Source organism: Lepisma saccharinum, chromosome 17, assembly GCF_977018435.1.
Source record: "Lepisma saccharinum chromosome 17, izLepSacc3.1, whole genome shotgun sequence".
In the NCBI taxonomy this organism is placed as follows: domain Eukaryota; kingdom Metazoa; phylum Arthropoda; class Insecta; order Zygentoma; family Lepismatidae; genus Lepisma; species Lepisma saccharinum.
The window spans coordinates 7,315,430-7,336,255 of NC_139245.1; the positions used below are offsets into that span (position 1 = coordinate 7,315,430).

The following is a 20,826-nucleotide window of genomic DNA, read 5'->3' on the forward strand; positions in this document are numbered from 1 at the left end:
CACCCTAAAATTTGAAGGAGCGAAAAGGAAAAAAGGATGATACCCGAATATAAGCCAAGGGAAGAAAAGAAAATTGGTCCCCTGAAAGATCTCGTTGAAAGTGCATTTTTCAGTTTCGGCTTAGCAGTAACCCAGCGTCACAAATTAGATTCGTCAAGTCCATATTTCCTTCCGGCCTCTCTGTTACTTGTGGCTTTAGCGTAACAAACAACTCCCAAGATTGAAACTCATCATAACTACACGTTATTCCCAGGCTTGATGATGCTTTCTTCTCCACACGATCGTTCATATTGGCGACAAACTTGTAGATCCACTTCAGTAGAAATGAATATCTGTATAAGCTTAGAGAAGAACAAACACAATCTTAATAAAATCAAAGAGTACGTTACCAAGAATGCAGACAGTTTTTACAATGACCAGTTAGAAACAACAATGCTATTGTTGGATAACATTATGGTATCTACAATGCAATTGTTGCAATATCCTTATTTCAAATGAGAAAACAGCATAAGATTTGACGAAATGTCATAATTTTTTTTAAGGTTGTGAATATAAGACTCATCCTAATTTTTCACAATTGAAATTTGGATAAAATGTGTGGCTTATATTCGGGCCAATATGATATATCCTGATTTCACTTAACCCCTTGAAGGCACTCAAATGTCAACCTAAATTCCAGGACTGAATTTTTGCAGGCTAATAAGGATCTGGTGCCTGGATCCACAGTAAGTATAATCCTATGTGGGGGTTTGTTTTGGTGCAGTTCATATGTTTGATTGTCCCTTCATCCATTTTACCCTATCACCATGTGCAAAAAGTGGCAGAAAATAAACTCTAAATCAACCTTCAAGGCTACACAATAAAAAAAGATAATCCAATATTGTGTTGCACTTTGAGTCAATTAACAAATTTGAGAAAAGTACAAACCCGAAAAGAATTTATCTTTATTTTTCTTCACACTCATGATTTCCAGAGGAAATAAAGGTCATAATTGTACATTTCTAGACTTTTTTTTTTGTTTTTACTGCAATCTCTAAATATGTTCTTTAATTGTGGTCTTTTATATTGTTTCTGGTAAAATTGATCTTATTCTAAAAATTTGGTTTCATCAACATTGTACAATAGAAAAATCAAAGATCCAGAGTTTTGGAATGTGCTATTTTGAAGTCATCTTAGGAAAAAAAACAAAAACATGAAGTCAGACAAAAATACTTCATTTGGCCAGCTCTGATAACACTCCATAACAAAGAATTTGGTCCCATAAAGAATAAATTCACCAAATTTCCACAGAGATTTTGTTTCTCAAATTTCTAGAAGCAGGATTGATTTTAGTGAAAATATGTTGAGGTTGAAAAATGGTAAATTCTTTCATTTTGGTGGGTAAGTGATAAATAAGGATGTCGTGTAACTATTTTTTTCTGCACATTATGGCTCTCCTGTTACAAGCTTGTGAAGTCTATCATTGCTCCATAAGTATATTGGAATATACACTCGTCACAAAAAGTTTGGAATATTGTTATTAGGCGATATGTTTAGATTGATTGATTTGGTGTTTTTCAGTTCACTTTATGCTCAGTAAGGCTAATTGGGACTGAACTTGAAGTTTAAAGTGGGATCCGAACCTCTCTGTACCTCCACTGGGAATCAAACCCGGGATACCTTGATTACAAGGTCACGACGATTAGACTATAGGTGATAGGCAGGGTGCGATACATCAGCAAAAACACAAGAACGTACAGCAGACAGATACCATGTGTTGTTGAATTCCAAGATCTTGCTTATCGCATATTGCCTAACCTAACAATATTCCAAACTTTTTTTTTTTAAGGAGATTATTACAAAGCAAAGCAATTAAATTCCCTGTGCAGTGAATTGCATTATAATTCAGATAAATTGGTCTCCCTAATCACATAGTCAACAAAACTGGATGCTAATTTCACAGTTTCCAAATGTACTATTGCATTTATAGATGAACAAAGCAGTTCGTGACAAAATAGTTCTAAAAGTGATTAGTGTTCAAAATATGGTGAAAGACCCCTCTGTCAGACTAGTAGGCAAACTACCACACAGCTATTACATGTTTGTGGTAAACCATCTCTGTTCTAGTTTATTGAAGGAATATATGCAAACATGATTTCACAATGTCTAGAATATCTGGGATCTTAGTTTCTAAACTTGGCATCATTGGCATATCGATTGACTTCTTGTTCTAAGTCCACTTTATGTATGGATAGGCTAATCGGGACTGGACGTATGGTTTTAAAGTGGGATCTGAACCACTGTGTGCTTCCAGTGAATATTGATTACAGGGCCACAATGTTACCACTATGACATCGGGAAGGCACCATTGGCATATAAACACAATAAATTTCAAAACATCTCTTTTTTAAAAAAATATATCATGTTTGGGGCTTCAGGCAAGAGCAATAGCTGCTTCTCCCTAAGGCCAGCCCTGCTTGCATCTAAATAATAATCCATACATGTCCTTGTAACCCCTTTCATCACTGCAGATTGTATGACATTGTAGATACTGTACTTTAAATCCTATTTGTTTGAACGGATCTGCACTAACACTGGTACAAAACATTATCGATATTTTGATGGAAATTCTAGAATATCTCATTCTGTACATGGGTATCTACTCCATATATAATTGCACAATTCAGGTCTGCACAGCACTGGTGACATCCCCTAAGACACGTTTCATTTCATGCACAGCGTGAAATGTGGTAAATAATTTTTGTTGCATTGGGCCACACACTGCACTAAATGTGTGAGCTCCATACATATAACTGCAGTTTCAGTATGTAATTTACAAGGATATCATTATTTCCCATGTAGCTGAATGGTTAGACCTGCCTTTGATATGAGAGGTGCTGGGTTTGATCCCCATTGGAACTACAAAAATTTGTGTGTGCACCCATCATCATGTGAACAATTGAGGAGCTACTACTTGACACAGCTGGAGCGAGCCAGAAACCAATATGTTGACCATGCAACATGAAGTGGCCGATGTGCCACAAGTATTTAAGTAAATAAGAGGATGGAATGCCTGCAACCTTGCTAACAAATTTTGAGTTTAAGGAATCTACATACATTTAAACTTCATGGTGCAACAGCCCCTTGGGCAGTGAATGAGTCTCGTTACTGTTTCCTAGTTTTCAAGACCAGAGAGTATTAATATTGCTTTCAAGTACTGGTAGATCCAAAATTGTCCTCCTGATGCTGGATCAGGGATGATCATTCGGGTGTGAATCCTATATTCTTTACTACTGTATTTTAAATATATCATTTTTGTACATTTAATTGAATTGGCAGTTCTGTTGCTCTTCCAGATGTTAATGATTGCATACGTACATGCTGTATTGTATGGGGTATAGCCACCATGGTGGTTGAGTGTAGTCGGTATTCAATCAGCGAAGATTTAAGTTCCATTGAGTTCCCATAATTAAATAACAATAAAAATAAGAGGGCCAGTCCGTAAAGATCAACAAATTCTTTAATTAGTATTAGCGGTGAGGATATTAGTTGCAACTAGTATAGATGAGGATGGACTGCTATGAATGAGGTAATGATCAACACAGCTGCTTAAGTCTACTTTATGCACAGGAAGGCTAACCGGGACTGGACCTGCAGTTTAAATTTGGATCGGAACCACTGTACAATGTGCCTACACTGAGTATCAAATCCACGACCCCTTGATTACAAGACGACCGACAGTGCCATCAGGGAGGCCCCAAACAAGAGCAGCAACTGAGGAGTATGTGTAGCAGTGAAGGATCAAATCTATTTCTCATTTTTTTTATATGTACAGGGTGGCTCAAAAAGTCACTTACCCCCGGTACAAGGCCACTGCAGCGTGGAAATGGTGATTACCAATCGTTATCAGGCCAAGGGGGAACCACATGGTCGATGGCCATCTTGAATTCAACTTCAGAATTTTAAATGGGAGGGGGGTGATATGATATATCAAATAAGGCTAGAATTTCACGAGAAATTCAATGGTGAAGGTTTTTTCGACGTATCTTTAACCAGTAAAAAGTTATGGCTGGATTCTTGTACCAATTTGCTCCTTTTTGAGGTGTTAGAAAAATGCCTTAAAATTTGTTTAGCGCATTGGTAATGAATCGAGATCAAAATGATGTCTAGGGAGAGAAGTTCGCATGCCATTGCACACGATTTTAAGCGGATACATCCACGAAGAGCTGCGCATTATGAATGGTTGTCGCGAACAATTTACAGTGTGACACTTCCATTGAATTAAAAGTCCTTCACAGTGACAAGGCTATTGTTTTTCATAAGGAAGGTCATTAACAGAATATGCGACCCTTGTCATCTGATAACTAACTCTGGACAGAAACTGCTTCACAACGTTCCCAGTGTGTTCTGGTGTTCCTCCCTATTGAAAAAACTCTGTAAAAAGTACCTTTTTTCCATAAGCAAGGATGAAAAAACTTGTTTATTTAACAAATCTAAGTAGCCCTAAGCATTTAAGGGTACGTTGATGGAAAATTGACTAACCAATAGTGTTCAACACAGCACGCCACACCATTAACTTACCAGCACTAACCATTCAGCTTTGCTCTGTCGAAAATGGGTTATCAGATAAAAAGCATCGAATATTCTGTTTATGAACTTCCTTATGAACATAAACATTAGCCTTGTCACTGTGAAGGACTTTTCATTTAATGGAAGCGTCACACTGTAACTTTTGTTGGCCAATTTTAAAAATATTGTATTTAAATCCTTTCTACCTTCACCTTATATAAATTTTATCATGATCGGACCACGCATACTTTATTTATAGAATTTCAAAGAATGGTTATTTAGAAAACATCAAAAGTTTTTATGTTCTAATGATGAAAGAAGGCATACTTGAAAAACTTAGTTAATTAACAGTTGGGCTGAAAAGTTCATAGGCTGACTCATAGATGGCGTTACTAGAATTAAATCCATGTGATTTTTACTTAGTACTAACCTTCAAAAGATACGTGTATAAATTTCACAGCTGCCGGATAATTAGTTCGTGAGATATAGCATTGTGAGTGAAGCAGCTTTTGTTATTGTGAAAAAATGGATAAAAAATAATTTCGTGTGTTAAAGCATTGCTTTTTGGCGAAAAAAAAATATTGTTGAAGCCAAGGCTTAGCTTGATAAACATTATTCGGACTCTGCACCAGGAAAATCAACCGTTGAGAAGTGGTTTGCTAAATTTAAACGAGGCGAAATGAGCATCGAAGACGATGCACGCAGTGGACGCGCCAAAGAGGCTGTTACCGACGAAAACATCAAAAAAATCCACAAAATAATTTTAAATGATCGTAAAGTGAAGTTGATTGAGATAGCTGAGACTTTAAAAATATCACAGGAACGTGTTGGACATATTGTGCATGAATATTTGAACATGCGAAAGCTGTGTGCAAAATGGGTGCCACGCGTGCTCACAATCGATCAAAAGCAACAACGTTTTGATGATTCGGAGCAATGTTTAGCGATATTCAACCATAATAAACACAAATTTTTCCGTCGATATGTTACAATGGATGAAACATGGCTCCATAACTACACTCCAGAGTCCAATCGACAGTCAGCCGAGTGGACTGCACGTGAAGAACCGAATCCAAAGCGTGGAAAGACGCTACAGTCGGCTGGCAAGGTTATGGCATCAGTATTCTGGGATGCGCATGGTATTATATTCATTGATTACCTCCAAAAGGGCCAGACCATCAACAGTGATTATTACATAGCGTTGTTGGAGCGTTTAAAGGATGATATCACGAAAAAACGGCCCCATTTGAAGAAGAAAAAAGTGCTGTTTCATAAAGACAGTGCACCGTGTCACAAATCAATGAAAACGATGGCAAAATTATATGAATTAGATTACGAATTGCTTCCCCATCCACCATATTTTCCAGATCTGGCCCCCAGGGACTTTTTTCTGTTTACAGACCTTAAAAGAATGCTCGCTGGAAAGAAATTTAGCACTGATGAAGAGGTAATCGCCGAAACTGAGGCCTATTTTGAGGCTAAAGAGAAATCGTACTATAAAAATGGCATCGAAAAATTGTATGACCGCTATAATCTTTGTATCGCCCTCGAAGGCAATTGAAGCATATTGAATAATAAAATCGAATTTTGTCAAAAAATATTTTTTACTATGTTAGCCTACGAACTTTTCAGCCCAACTGTGAAATATAATAACAAAATAATGTAGAGCTTGATATGAAAGTAAAAATTTCAACAGGCAACAAATGTCTTCATGCCTTTGTGGGTATATTTCGGAATAGACGACTATCGAGGGCTTTAAAAGTCAAGAGTATATAAGACAATGACCAACAATACTGTATGGAAATGAAACGTGGACACTCACAGAGAGATTATCATTATGCTGATGACTTGGGGAAAGGAAAATACTATGCAAAATATACAGACCAAAATATCATGGTGGAGAATACTTTGTAATCATGAATTGAAGGAATTATATAAATCTCCTGATATTATACCTGAAATCAAGACCAGGAGATTGAACTGGGCAGCACATCTTATTAGAATGAATGTATTCTTCTTAAAACCTGAAGAAAGATAAAGAAGGATACGGTGGATAAATGATGTGGAGAGACACATCAGAACACTGGGTATAAGAAGATGTGAGACAAAAGTTGCAAGACAGACAGGAATGGACCGGCATTGTTGAAAAGGCTAAGACTATACTAGAAGTGCCATAACACCAAAGGAAGAAGAAAAAAATTGATGTAATCCGTTCATATGTAGTCAATTGGAGTCCAAATTTGAGTATCCATATTTTTAATCCGACAGTAAGGTCTATTATCACAGGTAATGAAAGTTGGTTATATCACTAAAATCCAGAAGGCCAAGAAGTTTCCAGGCCAGGAAAACTTGTGGTTATTTTATTATTTGACTTCAAAGGAATGGTTTACTAATATAAAGTGCCACAGTATTACATAATTATTGGAAGAACCTGGCTAATCACATCTGCCAAAAAAAACAGACCGTGTGTTGCCAATGTTTCCCAATATTTGGTCACCAAAAACATTGACTATACACCACACCCTCCGCACATCTCTGACCACCCTTCCTTTGTGTGTGTGTGTGTGTGTGTGACGACTGGAGCTGTCATGAAGTTGTATAGGCAATTCTGAAGACCATGTCAAAGCAAAAGTTCCACCACACTGGGCCAAGATATTCAGCTCAACGGAGATTAATCCAAAATAGTTTAAGGTGGCTGAAAAAGTTCAGGAAACTAGGATGAAATGTGACCACAAAAATAAAAACAACTGTAATAGTAATTTTTACTGAATTATTTCTCAATACTTTAAATCTACCTCAATGATCCCATTGTAACTAAATGAGGATTCTTTTTACTTGTCATTCGTAAGCAAGAATTCCTCATATCGTCATATGCATATTCGTGGAGAGCCTGCACCTTTTCAATATATTGTCACGTAATTGTTTGTAAAATACTAAACAAAAAAACAACTTATAACATTTGCCTATTGTGAATTTTAATGAAAAATCCTACTTAAAAATTACACAGTAAGTACAACTTGAAACCTTGCTTCACTTTTACAGAAGATACTACACAGCCACAAAAACTTATTCAAATTCTTAATGTTAAAAAAAATTGAAGACCATCTAAACAATTACATTTTAACTAAAAAAATTATAAATTTCATGTGAAAATGCACTTATGTTTTTAAGATTCATAAAATATTAAAATAAGCATGAATTACAAAAATTAATAATTGCATCATAATGCTTTTGATTAGTAAAAATTACACTGTCCTGAATAAAATAACGTGTACACGAGTATTAAAAACCGAAACCTTCTTATCTACACAATTCACTTGTAATAAAACAGATGAAAGTTTAAAACAATTCTGTTGCTGCTTAGTATAACATAGTTCACGTATTTACAAATGGACCCACTTCTCCTACATCCATTGCTGGACATGATGTGTCTAAGTCATTGCACAGGTCACACAGAAACTGAAACACCTTTGTTGCATTTTTCACACTATGCAATTTCAGTGCATACACCTGGAAGAAAGACAGGAGGCATTACACACAAAGTGGGAAGAAAATGTATAAACAAATTATTTTTTGATTGGCAAAGTTTATGGGGAATACAGAGGAACCTCGGTTTTTATGTTTAGGAAACCAAGTTAAAAAAACTCAAAAAACTGGAAAATGTACAATCGAGGAAACTTTATAACAATTTGCTATGTTGGGACCATCAACAATGAATGTATAATGCAGAAAATTGTAAAATGTGGGCTCCACTGTATTCTGTATTTGAGCATACTTTGTTCAAAACTAATGTCTTTGAATATAGTGTGAAATAGTGATTTATTGTTCACTAGCAAAATTGTAAAATTTCTGAACAGAACTATCCTCTGCAACTTCAATACTCAAAGAGGAAACACAATCAGCAAATTAATATCTTCTGAATAAAGAAATTGCTCGCAACCCCAAATCTGTCAGAATCTTGTATGTATATTTGTCCCCTCAAAATGTCTACCAGTGTAGGTGCAGATCCATATGCGAGGAATTGTGCAACAATCATTGTTCATCTGTTCAAAAGAAATACCTGCTAACTTTGTTGACTGTCAACTGCTGTACCATAATCTGCATAAATTCAAACAATGATTGATTGAATGAATTGTTTAAAGTCTACTTTATGCACAGAAAGACTAATCAGGGCTGGACCTATAGTTTAAAGTGGGATCCGAACGACTGTGAGATGTGCCTCCACTGGGTATCGAACCCGGGACCCCTTGATTACAAGCCAATGACGTCACCACTAAGCCATCAGGGAGGCCAAATTCAAACAATGGTGGTGGATGCTTCGCTCAGGTAATGTATATCGATTTATACTCTTGCAATATTATACTCCTGTCTGTGTAAAGTACAAATCTTTCTAGTTGCTCAACTTGTGTGCTACCAGACCATCCCACAATTTTCATTTTGATTTTCTGTGAAAGCAAGGAATGGATTACAAAAGCAAATGTCCACCTAATATATAGGGTGCGGCAATGAATCGGGCGATTTTAAATACTCCAGACTTAAGACAAAAATAATACATATTGTATTACAAAACATATAATTAATAAAAAATGAACTACTTTCTTCGTTGAAGAAGAAATACCAAAAGAAAATACAAATACGAGTACAATATTTACATATTGATTTATTTGAAAATAACATTACTACAATGACCTCCATTTCATTCCGCACACTCCATCAGTCACCTCTTCCTGGATTCAATCTTTAAGTTCATTGACAGTGTGAGGTTGGAAGACACGCTTTCAAATACCCCAAAAGAAAATAACCACACGGCGACAGTTCAGATGACGGGCCAAGGAATATCCCTGTTATTGTTTTTGTAATAAGCCTTTACAGCGAATGCAAGATGGCAATAGCCATGTGTTACATCTGATGCCACAACTAGCTATATCCAGTGTTGAAAAATCGTCCAAAGCATTGTACCCTGTATTTGATACAGGAGCAGGCCACACAAATAGAAATGCAATACTTTTCCTCTGATTCGTACATACTAAAATGAGATGGAAAAATCTTTTTCCAGTGTGTACATACCTTTCCAGTGTACCAGACAGCAAAATCAGGAAGTTGCAATCGTGAAATAGATAACTTTTTGACATTTAATTTCATGAACCACAATATGTGCTCCTGAAGACATCTGTGGAACTGATTCACTTCATTTGATGTTACATCTGCACTGTCCTTGTTATGAATGCTGAAAGAAAAAGTCAAATAACATTTTTCTCTAAATATGTTCTGCAGCATATCACAAATAAATATGCAATATTTGTTATTTTACATCTATCTTTGATAATTCTAAAGGTGATGTTCAAACGAGTACATGAACTAAATAAAGCCTGACCGATCAAAGAATGGACTTGGAAATTCCATTTTTGTCTTTTTCATTGAAAGCCAGGGAGAGTCACACGAACCGCTAAAGCAATCAGCTTTGTCCAGTTGCTGTGGTGACGGGAAATTCTCGTGGTATTCTGCATTGCCAAATTTTTCGTTTCAAATCGTTTTCGAAACAGGTGGAACCCTCAACGAGGCCAAGCACGACAAAGCCTAATGGCTGCCGCCGCGTAGCAAGCGAATGGGTCTGATTACCTGCCTCTCCCTGAAATGCGAAGGAAGGGGGCTTATTTACAGGAAGAGGTGTCATGTATGACTGGATAAAAATCAGGCATGTAGCAAACCAGTCGCAACACCGCTTCTCCCCCCTTGACCTGGAGGTGTATAGTCTGGGTTTCAAGTTCATTCTTTGGCCAGGCGGGCCTTAAATGAAGGAACAAACATAATGTAACACCCATACCTTATCCAGGATTTCTGGAATAATACAGTCCTGTTCAGAATACAGCAAATACTATAAAGTGATGAGAATAGGTACGATCATACAATTAAAGGTAAACCACACAAACAAAAGCCATACCATAATTCAAAGTAAACACAGCTAGAAGCATAGTCACCGACAGCTTGGGGCTTGGGGGGCTCGAGCCCTCCCAATATTAACAATGTGGGGGCAGAGCCCATCAAATAATTTTGCTTAAGAGGATCTAATGTATTATTTTGCTTCTCTTGTAAAGTTTACTCTGAATTGTGCCAGATGAAATTAACTTTAAATACACATTTGAAATGTTCTAGACCATCAACTTTGGGGGGCTGAGCCCGCTAAACCATGAAACCATCAACTTTGGGAGCTATGACCAGAGACAACAAAACACATGACTTACTACTATATACTAAGTATATACTGTAATTATGAGTATTGTTAACATTTTTACTAAAAAGAGTTTCAAAAGACGATGTGTGGATGGGACGTTCGGGCTACAAATGGCTCTCCCAACTACGGTTCTCTTAGCTTTCCTTCTGGGAAGATTCCGGGGAGCGTAGGGGATCACTCTGACAAAACAGACAACTCTGCCCCCGGGACCCGATGGATTCTCCTGGTGTCACCAGTTACCTGGAGTTACGGACTTCGAGAGAACCCGCGACATTCAGAACAAGATCATTGATATATTAGGGAGATCTGTTTTGCGCTCCGTGGTAGCAGATATTAAAAGTCGGGAATATTTTGCTATCATGGTTGACGAAACTTGTGACATGTTGCTATCATGGTTGACGAAACTTGTGACATGTCCACCCGTGAACAATTAACATTCTGCATTCAAACTGTGAATGAAAATTTTGATATTTTTGAGGAATTCATGGGCTTTTACGAGATTCTGAACACTGAGGCCAAAACTTAAAAAAGGGAGGGAGTGAGTCATTCATTAATTTATTTCAGTGATAGAGCCCTCCCCCCCCAATAATTTTGACAAGTCGGCGCACCTGGCTAGAAGAATGGGATCTAGACATGTATACCTATTATTATCTTTTGTTTACTTTTGATTTGCAAATTACATGTATTTTCTTTTTGCATGTACGGATTGCTTGCATTGTAGAATTATTTCTCTTACATGAGAAATAAATTATATGGATATGTGAGACAAAACATATGAGAATGGAGGACACAAAATTATTTTAATAACTTGACAGAACAAAGCCAAAATCATAGTGTATGTGTTTCCCTATAAAATTAATGCAGGGCCCCTACCTTAAAAGTATTAAAGCACAAATTCCGGACTTTCTTGGAGATTTACCTTCCTAGCAAAGCATAGAATTAGCTATAAGAAACAAAACACTTGCCCAAAGCTACATCAATGTTATTTGGGAGGAGGAATCCATTCACAGTGAGGTTCCTTCATGATGCAATCATGCCCAGCTACCTTTACCCCCAGGTACCCATTGATATGAGGCTGGGTGGGTCTCAGAGCTGCGTAGAAACAGGGAAATGATCACCTGCCCCGGGATTCAAAACCTGGGTCTTCCGCATGGTAGTCAGATGCTCTACTAACTGAGCTACCAAGGCCCATTGAGATCTTACATGTAATAACTTACTCTTCCTATGAACCATTCTCACTTCAAAAAACGTGCTAACTAGTTCTTCTACTTGTTTCAAGATCAGATTTCTGACTAGGACAATGAATACATGATTTCTTAAGATATTTCCAACTGAAGGAACTGCTAATGAAATATGATGCATCACTGGTAAAATGTACAGGGTACAAACTATGCAACTAAATAATTTCTGACAAGAATGAACGAATGATTTCTTTTACTTCACTTTCTGCCACTTTTGGCTAATTGCGAAGATGAGGATGAGTGATGATATGAAACTTATGACGGGACACTCACAAAGAACATCCATGCTCAGATTGGGATTAGAACAAGAAAACAAATGACTGTGCACTTTAGTTTGCAAGTTTCGCCAGGGGGCATCCTTATCTTGGTTAAGCTGTAGTCTCATGGAAGTAATTACGAGGAATATTCAGAACTAATGAACTCTTGTACCTTAAAACATGCTTTCGAATTACAGAATATATCGATTACAGATTCATATCCATGTAACCAATCGAGTCAAACATGAGATGGACAAAAGAAAACTGAAGCAAATTAATAAAAAAAAGCATAATCCCTTGTAAATCATAGCTATATTTAAGCAACCATACTAACAGAGAACAATCTATTTTTGAATTATTATTAAAAAAAACAACATGCACCATATTGTGACTCACCTGAACCATAGTCGTTCCAATCCATCGCGGCTCATTGTAATTACAATAGCACACCTGCTCGAAAATTGATTCATATCTACAAAATGAAACAGCACACCTGGGGGTGTTTGTCTATCATGATTCCCAATAAAAAGACAAGTAAGCCACATCATATCAGAATGCGAGACTATCAAGGGTAAAATTTCACAATCAAAAAACTTTCCAAGCAGTTTATGAACTGATAGTGTGATCTTAGCATTTCCCTGACAAAGCAACAATGGCAACTTCACAAAACCATCTTCTCTTGTCGAACACCCTTGGGACAATAAAACTCCAACGTAGACTACTTTCACTATGTCCTGCACTCTTGTTGATACTGTCACCATCACGGCATCTTCATCTAGAGACGAGCTTTCAAAAGAGCTCAATTTCTCAAAATGTGATTCATATGCCTCCCCTCTACGTGTATCGTCATCTTCAGAAGCAAGGCCTTCCTTCAATTTCCGACTATAATGCTTAAAGCTCTTAGTGCTATAATTAAACTTCCACAATGGAGAAACCTTGTACAGTTTCCAGCTCTTCTTTGAAAGACCTGAAATATTAACAAAATACAAACTGAGTCATAAATATGGCTACACATTTCACGTTAATGTAGTGTGTAGAGGGAAATTGTTAATGGTATGTTCAACGTGAAACTTCATCTTATCATATCATATTAGAGTTACGCACCTGAGCTTACGTCATTAGCCAATATAGCGCTGAACATGCAGCAGCAAGTTACAATTGCATACCAGACCGATCGTTAGGGCTGTGTGCACAGCAGTAGACTTAAACTAAACAACAATTTGATGTAAGCAGTCGTTTTCTCCACTTTCCCACAGTCAACAGCAACAATATTACATTAAAATTACATCTCGCCAGTCTCACGATTATTCTTGTATAGGTTACATTCAGGGTTAATAACTAATTGGATTATTAGTTGTGGGTCATTTAACACGATATTTAAACTAAAGAATGTCTCAGAATAGAATTATGTAAGTAGAGTAAAACCTCGTTAATCCAGACCTCAATAAGCTGGTCTTCGGTTCATCCGGACAGGTAAAAGGTGAAAAAAAAGAGGAGAATGCAAAGTTTTAAATGTGGCTAGAACATAATATGGGTATCGCATATGTATGTAGTGCATTGTCGTATTGCTTTACATTTTACTGTACTGTATTGTGTATTTAAGTCTATGCCCTTTAAATAAATCATAATAAACCTGTTTTTTGTTATAAACAGAGTTTTAATGCACTTTCTACTGTTCTTTTAGGTTATTTCAGTTAATCTGGACTTTCGTTAAACCGGTCAACTTATCCCCCCCATTAGTCCGGATTAAATAAATGTTACTGCTCTAAGTTGAGCAACATAACATACTCCTTTCTGGGCTGGATGTGTGCAAAACTTTTAAGGAAATCTTTACATAATTTGCATCCTCCTCCGTAGCCGAGCGGGTTAAGGCGTTTACTCGTCTTGAGATTGTTCGCTGCGGGACGGCGTAGGTTCGAATCCGGCTCTGGTTGGAATTTATTCAGCCTACGTATAGGGCCCGTGGCCACCCAGCATTGTGAGGAAATTGGGGAGCTCCGAGTGAGTGAGCGTAATCCGGTCACGGAGACCTACTATAACGGCTGGGGATACGTCGGGCCGACCCCCCGACTATTCCAACACTGGTTGAAGATCTCCACGCTTAGAGGAGATGAAGGAAAGCGTGGGAGGGAGACCGGCAGTCGGTAGGTACGCCTAGGCCCTTCATGGGCTGTTGCGCAATGGATTTTTTTTACGTAATTTTCTTTCTTTCACCTTTTCACTTGATGGTTCCATGGCAGCACCACAATACCATTTTCTGTTACACAGCAAATCACTTGAATAATTTGAATGGTCCACAACATGTTCAACCTTCATGAAACTGGTGTCAGGTAAATTTTATTTTTTAAAAAAAGTTGATGTCCCAATTGCAACAATTTTACTCATAACTAGGGCTGGGACTTTTATGACAGCATATTTTTTTTTGGTAAGGGTGATGTGTTCCCTAAATACAGGGTGTCCCACTAGCTTTCGAACCCGAAAAAAACGTTATAATTTCCGAACAAACACACATAGGAAAATGAAATTCACAACACACGTACCTTGTTTCATGCTGAATACATGATCGTCACAGCAGGTGCTGCAAGTGTCTTCCCTGGACGTCCATACATATTTGTACACGGCGTTCCATATAGTGAAAAGTCCGATGTAGAGTCTCCGGTGTGATCTCGTGAATCGCATTCTTGATGTTGTTTCGCAACTCTTGCAGTGATCGTGGTTTGTTTCTGTAGACACAACCTTTAAGGAAACCCCATAAAAAGAAATCCGGAGGTGTCAAATCTAGGGATCTTGGCGGCCACAATTTCTGCCATGGACACGTTGGAAGTATGGCATGTCGCTCCGTCTTGTTGGAAATAACCGCGACGCAGTTATTCATCATTCAGCTGATTCACAAATGCACTGAAGATGTGTAAGTAAACTTGTGTGTTTACCGTATCTTCAAAGAAGATGGGTCCAATGATACGCTGTCGGGAAATTGCACACCAAAGTCCCACCTTCAATGGTTCTTTACGGCGTCCAAATTCACGTTGAACGGTCTGATACGATCACGATATCCAATATTTCTTTACAATGAACGTGGGTTCTGGTACGGTGTACCGATCCATCCTCCCGATGCAGGTACTCGCGCATCACACTAACCCACACACATCACCTCCCCTGGCACCACCTACCATCTTTGTTTTGACGTGTGCATTTATGTTCAACCCTGCCTCGTGTTCAGCATGAAACAAGGTACGTGTATTGTGAATTTTATTTTTATATGTATGTTGTTCGGAAATTACAACATTTTTTTCGGGTTCGAAAGCTAGTGGGACACCCGTTATATAGAAATTCATATTGTGAAGAAACTAATTGAATTAAGGTGCTTTTTAAGGGTATATTTGGCTATTTCTACGTCATAAAGCATATTTTGATGGATTTTTTGGTCATATTCAGCATATTTTCGCTTTTTCAATAAATATAACAGGTGCGGCAGTGAAACAGGTGATTTGGCAACCCTGGAAATAGTAAGTTACGTAAGGAATCAGAAAACGGGAGCGGTGCCATCTGGACAACAAACCTTTGCCATTGAAACTGATATCGGTGTTCAGTTGATAACGCCTTCATGGCAAAAGCATGTTGTTCGTCGGTCCACGACGCCATCTCGACTGAACACCGATATCAGTGTCAATGGCAAAGGTTTGTTGTCCAGATGGCACCGCTCCCGTTTTCTGATTCCTTACGTAACTTACTATTTCCAGGGTTGCCAAATCACCCGTTTCACTGCCGCACCTGTTACAATTTTCCAAGTGGATTCGTTCTTACTCCCATTTTCACTTTTTTTTTTTTTGGACCATCAAAATCTTTTTAATTTTTAATTGAAAATTTACAGAAAGCAATTCTATGTGCATTTCAACTCATTAGGGCCCATAAAGTGAACTAAAAATGGTATGTACATGAAAATATTTCAGCATAAGTTAGATATTGATGTTCGAAACAGTCTAGTTATAAGAGCATATTTTGTAAACTTTTGGTCATAAGAGCATATTTTGGTGATTTTTAGGTCCAAAAATCCTAGCCGTACTCATAACTACCTTTCTGCTTTTTAAATTTATGGCATATCATAAAGACTAACATGTTGATTAAGTCTAGATTTGTTGATAAATATAAAATTAGGTTTAAATTATTTGTCAACCACTAAATCTAACAACATCTTGTACACTTGGCTTCCTCTCAGCATTAATTGATGATGAGAGGAACATATGTACTTAACCAGGCTGGTAACCTAAGGGGAGCTTTTTGAAATATTCAGATTCACCTAGTTTTGAACCCTGTAGAGTAGATAATTACTATGGGGCATATCTATCTAGAAAGATATTTACATTTTGAAAATTATTAAAATAAAAAAAACGAGTTTAAAATATGGATACAAAAAAATATGATGAAGAGAAAGTACTTACCTTCTAAGTCGATTCCAGCCTCATCTTGTACATCATTATTTTTTTCACTTAGCCTATATGAACGTCGTCTTTGATATGGGGTGTGGTGTACAGAGTGCGAATATGATTCAGACTTCCGACTTCGCCTACGTGCTTTTCGGTCATAAGCGGCTGGTGTCAAAGCCAATGGTGACCCCCGGCTTGCCAATGGTGCAGGGGAGCTTGTCATCCTCTGTGTGCCTGTGCATTATCTAATCCTGATTTCTAGTTGCTCAACTCATTAACACAACATAACTGCTGCCTCTCCTTAGAAATAAACAAAACATTAATTATCATCAAAACTTAACAAGTCTTAAACTTAATTCATGAAATTACTAGGGCTGAGCAGATACCGATTCTGATACCCTAACCGATACTTGTATAGTATATCTTCAGTTTAAATTAACGAAGGCTAGTTACTGAGTCACAAAATTCATCATATCACATTCTATTAATGATATCAAATACTCCCAAATTATTCACATATAGCATCATATCACTTAAAATGTCCTGTGACATTATATGTGAACTTTTCTACCCCCAGAGGATGCATAAAAAGATGACGTTTTTGAAATGTTGCAAGCATTATTAAAGTGTTGCAGACATACTGAAAAAATTGGTGGATTATTATAAGTACCCCTGCTTCATTTCATGATCCACAATTTCATTATACATGTATGTCTTTAAGAGGATAGAAAGTCATGGTGTGTAAAATAAAATTCATGTAGTACGTATAGCTTGCACAAGGAATGCAAAATAAATACAAATGTAAACATCATTCTTATCCTTTGGATTAATCTGGAGAGGGAGGAAAACGATGTAAAAATATACACAAATACAGATATTTATTTAACGCTCATTTGGCAGCTCTGATATGCCCTGCTGTCCATTATTTCCTGCCATTTGCAATAAAAACAAATCACTGCAGTGTCGGCAATGGGCAGCAGTCACACAGAAGGGTAGACCACAAGAAGAAAATCCACAACCCTCCCTCCCTCCCACAGCAACATTCATCCCTTTCCCAAGAACTCTGGAGTTGAGTTGGGTTGGTGTTTTAAGTCCACTTTATGCACAGTAAGGCTAATCGGGACTGGACCTACAGTTTAAAGTGGGATCCGAACCACTTGTGCCTCCACCGGGTATCGAACCCAGGACACCTTGATTACAAGGCGGCGATGCTACCACTGAGCCATCGGGGAGGCCCCAGGAACTCTGGAATGAGCCTAGCATTATAATAATGCTGCTTTTGAAAACGTCATGTTCTTAACCCATGAGCTATTGAGCAAGAATTGGCAAAATGAATGATTTATTTTATTTCCACATAGCAATGACCACCAGGCAGTTATATGCTTTCAATGTCACGTTTGGGTGCAGCACTTTCACTTTAGCCCTGCTTGTGATCTTGTCATTTGCTTCCCAGAAGGACACATCATTTTCGTAAATATACATGAAATGCATGTGTGGGACCTCAACCTGTCACAAGGAAGGGTGAACAAACCTTTGAAAAGGACAAATCATCTCCTCCTGACTAACCTAAATATTAAGCATATATTGAACAAAATATTAAGTAATCGCTAAAAGTCCGTAGTGTGTGTTAACAGAAGTAAATCGAAACCAAACCATGTTAAAATTGCATTTGTAGAATGATGAAATCGCAATAAAACAAAAGGACCTTGGCCCCAAATTTGGATCATATGTAATTTTCTTTACGGATTCATGTGCTGATTTGTGACCTACCGGTTGCTTGTACAAGGATAGTCTCAAATGCCGTGAAGCATGTTCCTGTATCTAGCAGAAAATGTACAGTAGCTTCGTATTCCAAATTATACTAGAGTTGTTTGACAATTTTGGCAAATATTGCCCAAAACTTTCTACAATTTTAGATTCAATTCAGTACAGTATCATGGTCAAAAATACTTCCTGCTTCTTCCCTGGATACTAGTTTTGATAAAACATATTCCATACATATTACTGCCTTCATCTAGTGAATCTTGTGGTAGCCACTACAATATTACAAATAATTCTATTTATTAATTTCTTCACACTCAAACATACACTTGCCTTTCTACATTTAGATAATAGGCTGTGTAACACGAAATTGTAGTGAAACAATACCCAAATTTGTGCTTTACTTTACCCTTAAAATTCTTCGTATCATGAAACACATGAAGATTAAACTTGAGTCCTAGGTTCAAGTCAAGGTTTGATCTGCATATTATTTAGATAGCACAAGGGTAATATGACATAGAAGGAATAGGTCAAAAACCATTGGCCCACAGTCGGGAGTTCTAAATTAATGATTAATAAAAAGTTTAAACTAGGGTGTGAGTTATATTATGAATTTCACTTTTATTTACAGTACATGCAATGCTACTAAATACTACAACAAAATTATTTACTGCATTCAAGTGAGATTGCTTTGATAACATATTATAACATGTTAGATATTCATGCCATATTATCAAAAACTTTGTTATAAACACTAAAATGAGCCACTGCTAACTTATATAACTTATTTATCAATAACAATAAGTCATACACCATTCTGTACTACCTTACCTTGTACTAAATATTTTGAATCTTGCAATAAACTTACCTTTGTGTTTACCCTCAAATCAACGTAAAATGCGCCGAACGTCCCTAACGAATATCGAATATTTCTATTGGTTGCCGCCATCTTCTACGCAGAATTAACCAATAAGATAAACCTTTTCATGTCGCTACGAAATGATACTTCCGGTCAATATGGGCGACAAGTCCGTAGTGGTACTGCTCTCCACAGAAAAACCAGCAAAACTTATAAAATGGAAAGTTAAGGAAGGCACAAATGTATCTGTTGGACGAGTAATATTATTGTATGACGACGCAGTCAGTGGGAGTGACGAAACAAAGAAATTTAAGGCGATACAAGTGGGGACCGTCAGCAAGCTTTTGGCCAAGGAAGGCGACATCATACAACCAGGGCAAGTATCTTCGTAAATGTATAAATGAAAGACAATTCAAGAAACAGTTTCATGTATTCACGTAACACAACTGTAACTTATATTTTTGTATGTACTTGTAGTTGTTGTTACAAGGTGGATCATTGATATAATACCGTGAAATCGTTAGCTGTACCTCGCGTTATTTGAAAAGGTGTGCTCATATGCTACTGTATTTGTTGCATAGAATGACAGGCTAGCTTTATGTAATATGATATTATTTTTTTAAAATTCAGAAATATGCATAGAACTAACCGTTCGTGCAAATATAACTGCGGTATGAAACAAAATGTCGTTTGAATTAAATGCCGTTGAAATTCAGTGTCACAACATAAATGTTACTTCTAAAGATGTGTTATTCGTGAGCGACCCTTTTGAAATGTGCATTGTTAGTTACGTGCACTGAAAAATGTGTAACTAGGAAGGAACCTGAATTGTGTTGTATTTTGGCTCAAGTTCCGGTTGTTTCATTCCTAATTAATCATAGTACATAGTTATTTTTTACATGGTTCTGTTTCTGTTTATTTCTGTTAACACGTCTTCAGAGTTCTAATGAATACTTACTGCTTGTTTTCTGGAGAAGAGTTTTTCCCTCCATATATGATTCTTTGGGTGATTATTCAGTATTGCCCGAACACCTCTCACTCGTTTCTTTTGCTAATTTTAGCAGTGTTACTTACCTATTCTGCATTGCGGAAGATTCATTAAGGTGAAGTTATGCCTTTTTCCATAAAATAGTGTCAACTTTTCATATTACGAGTCATTATTTGTCTTCCTTGTTCCGCTTCTGTAACAGATAATATGGCGTGCACTCGTCATGGATCGTCGTGCTTGTGTTTTGTCGATTTGCAGTGAGCAAGCAGTGTTTCAAAACTTTATGACTGAAAATTACGTACTGTTACGATTTTTTTTACATGTTTCCATGGTCCTTGCATGATTACCTCCATGAACCATGCACGACAAGGTTAGGTTAGGCAAACAGTTAAAATTTGGGGCCATTAGTAAACAGCCACTACATGTCAAACAGATGGTTTTCGATTTCACGGAACAAAAAGCATGTTTGGAAACACTGACATGGGGTTACGTCATCGAACGCAGGCAAATAGCAAG

At 37.3% G+C, this 20,826-nt stretch overlaps 2 protein-coding genes across 3 annotated transcripts in view; one reads left to right on the plus strand and one right to left on the minus strand.

The window, feature by feature from the left end:
• Positions 1-7,476: 7,476 nt before the first annotated feature.
• Positions 7,477-19,477, minus strand: LOC146001494 (centromere protein L-like). Of its 2 annotated transcripts, none has more exons than XM_083138874.1 (5): positions 19,332-19,477; positions 16,718-17,002; positions 12,675-13,245; positions 9,616-9,775; positions 7,477-8,058 (listed from the first exon to the last, which is right to left on the minus strand). In XM_083138874.1, exons 2-5 carry the CDS (start codon positions 16,923-16,925, stop codon positions 7,924-7,926), a joined length of 1,074 nt encoding a protein of 357 aa, XP_082995000.1. In that variant the 5' UTR covers positions 16,926-17,002; positions 19,332-19,477; the 3' UTR covers positions 7,477-7,923. The 2 variants fall into 2 exon arrangements, with proteins under 2 accessions (XP_082995000.1, XP_082995001.1); XM_083138875.1 differs by having other exon boundaries at positions 19,295-19,338.
• The window catches only part of Fcp1 (RNA polymerase II subunit A C-terminal domain phosphatase Fcp1), a 35,111-nt gene continuing 33,732 nt past the window's right edge, over positions 19,448-20,826 (plus strand). The window contains exon 1 of the mRNA XM_083138872.1: positions 19,448-19,698. Coding sequence (XP_082994998.1) covers positions 19,463-19,698 — 236 coding nt within the window. The 5' untranslated portion in view covers positions 19,448-19,462. The remainder of the gene's footprint in view (positions 19,699-20,826) is intronic.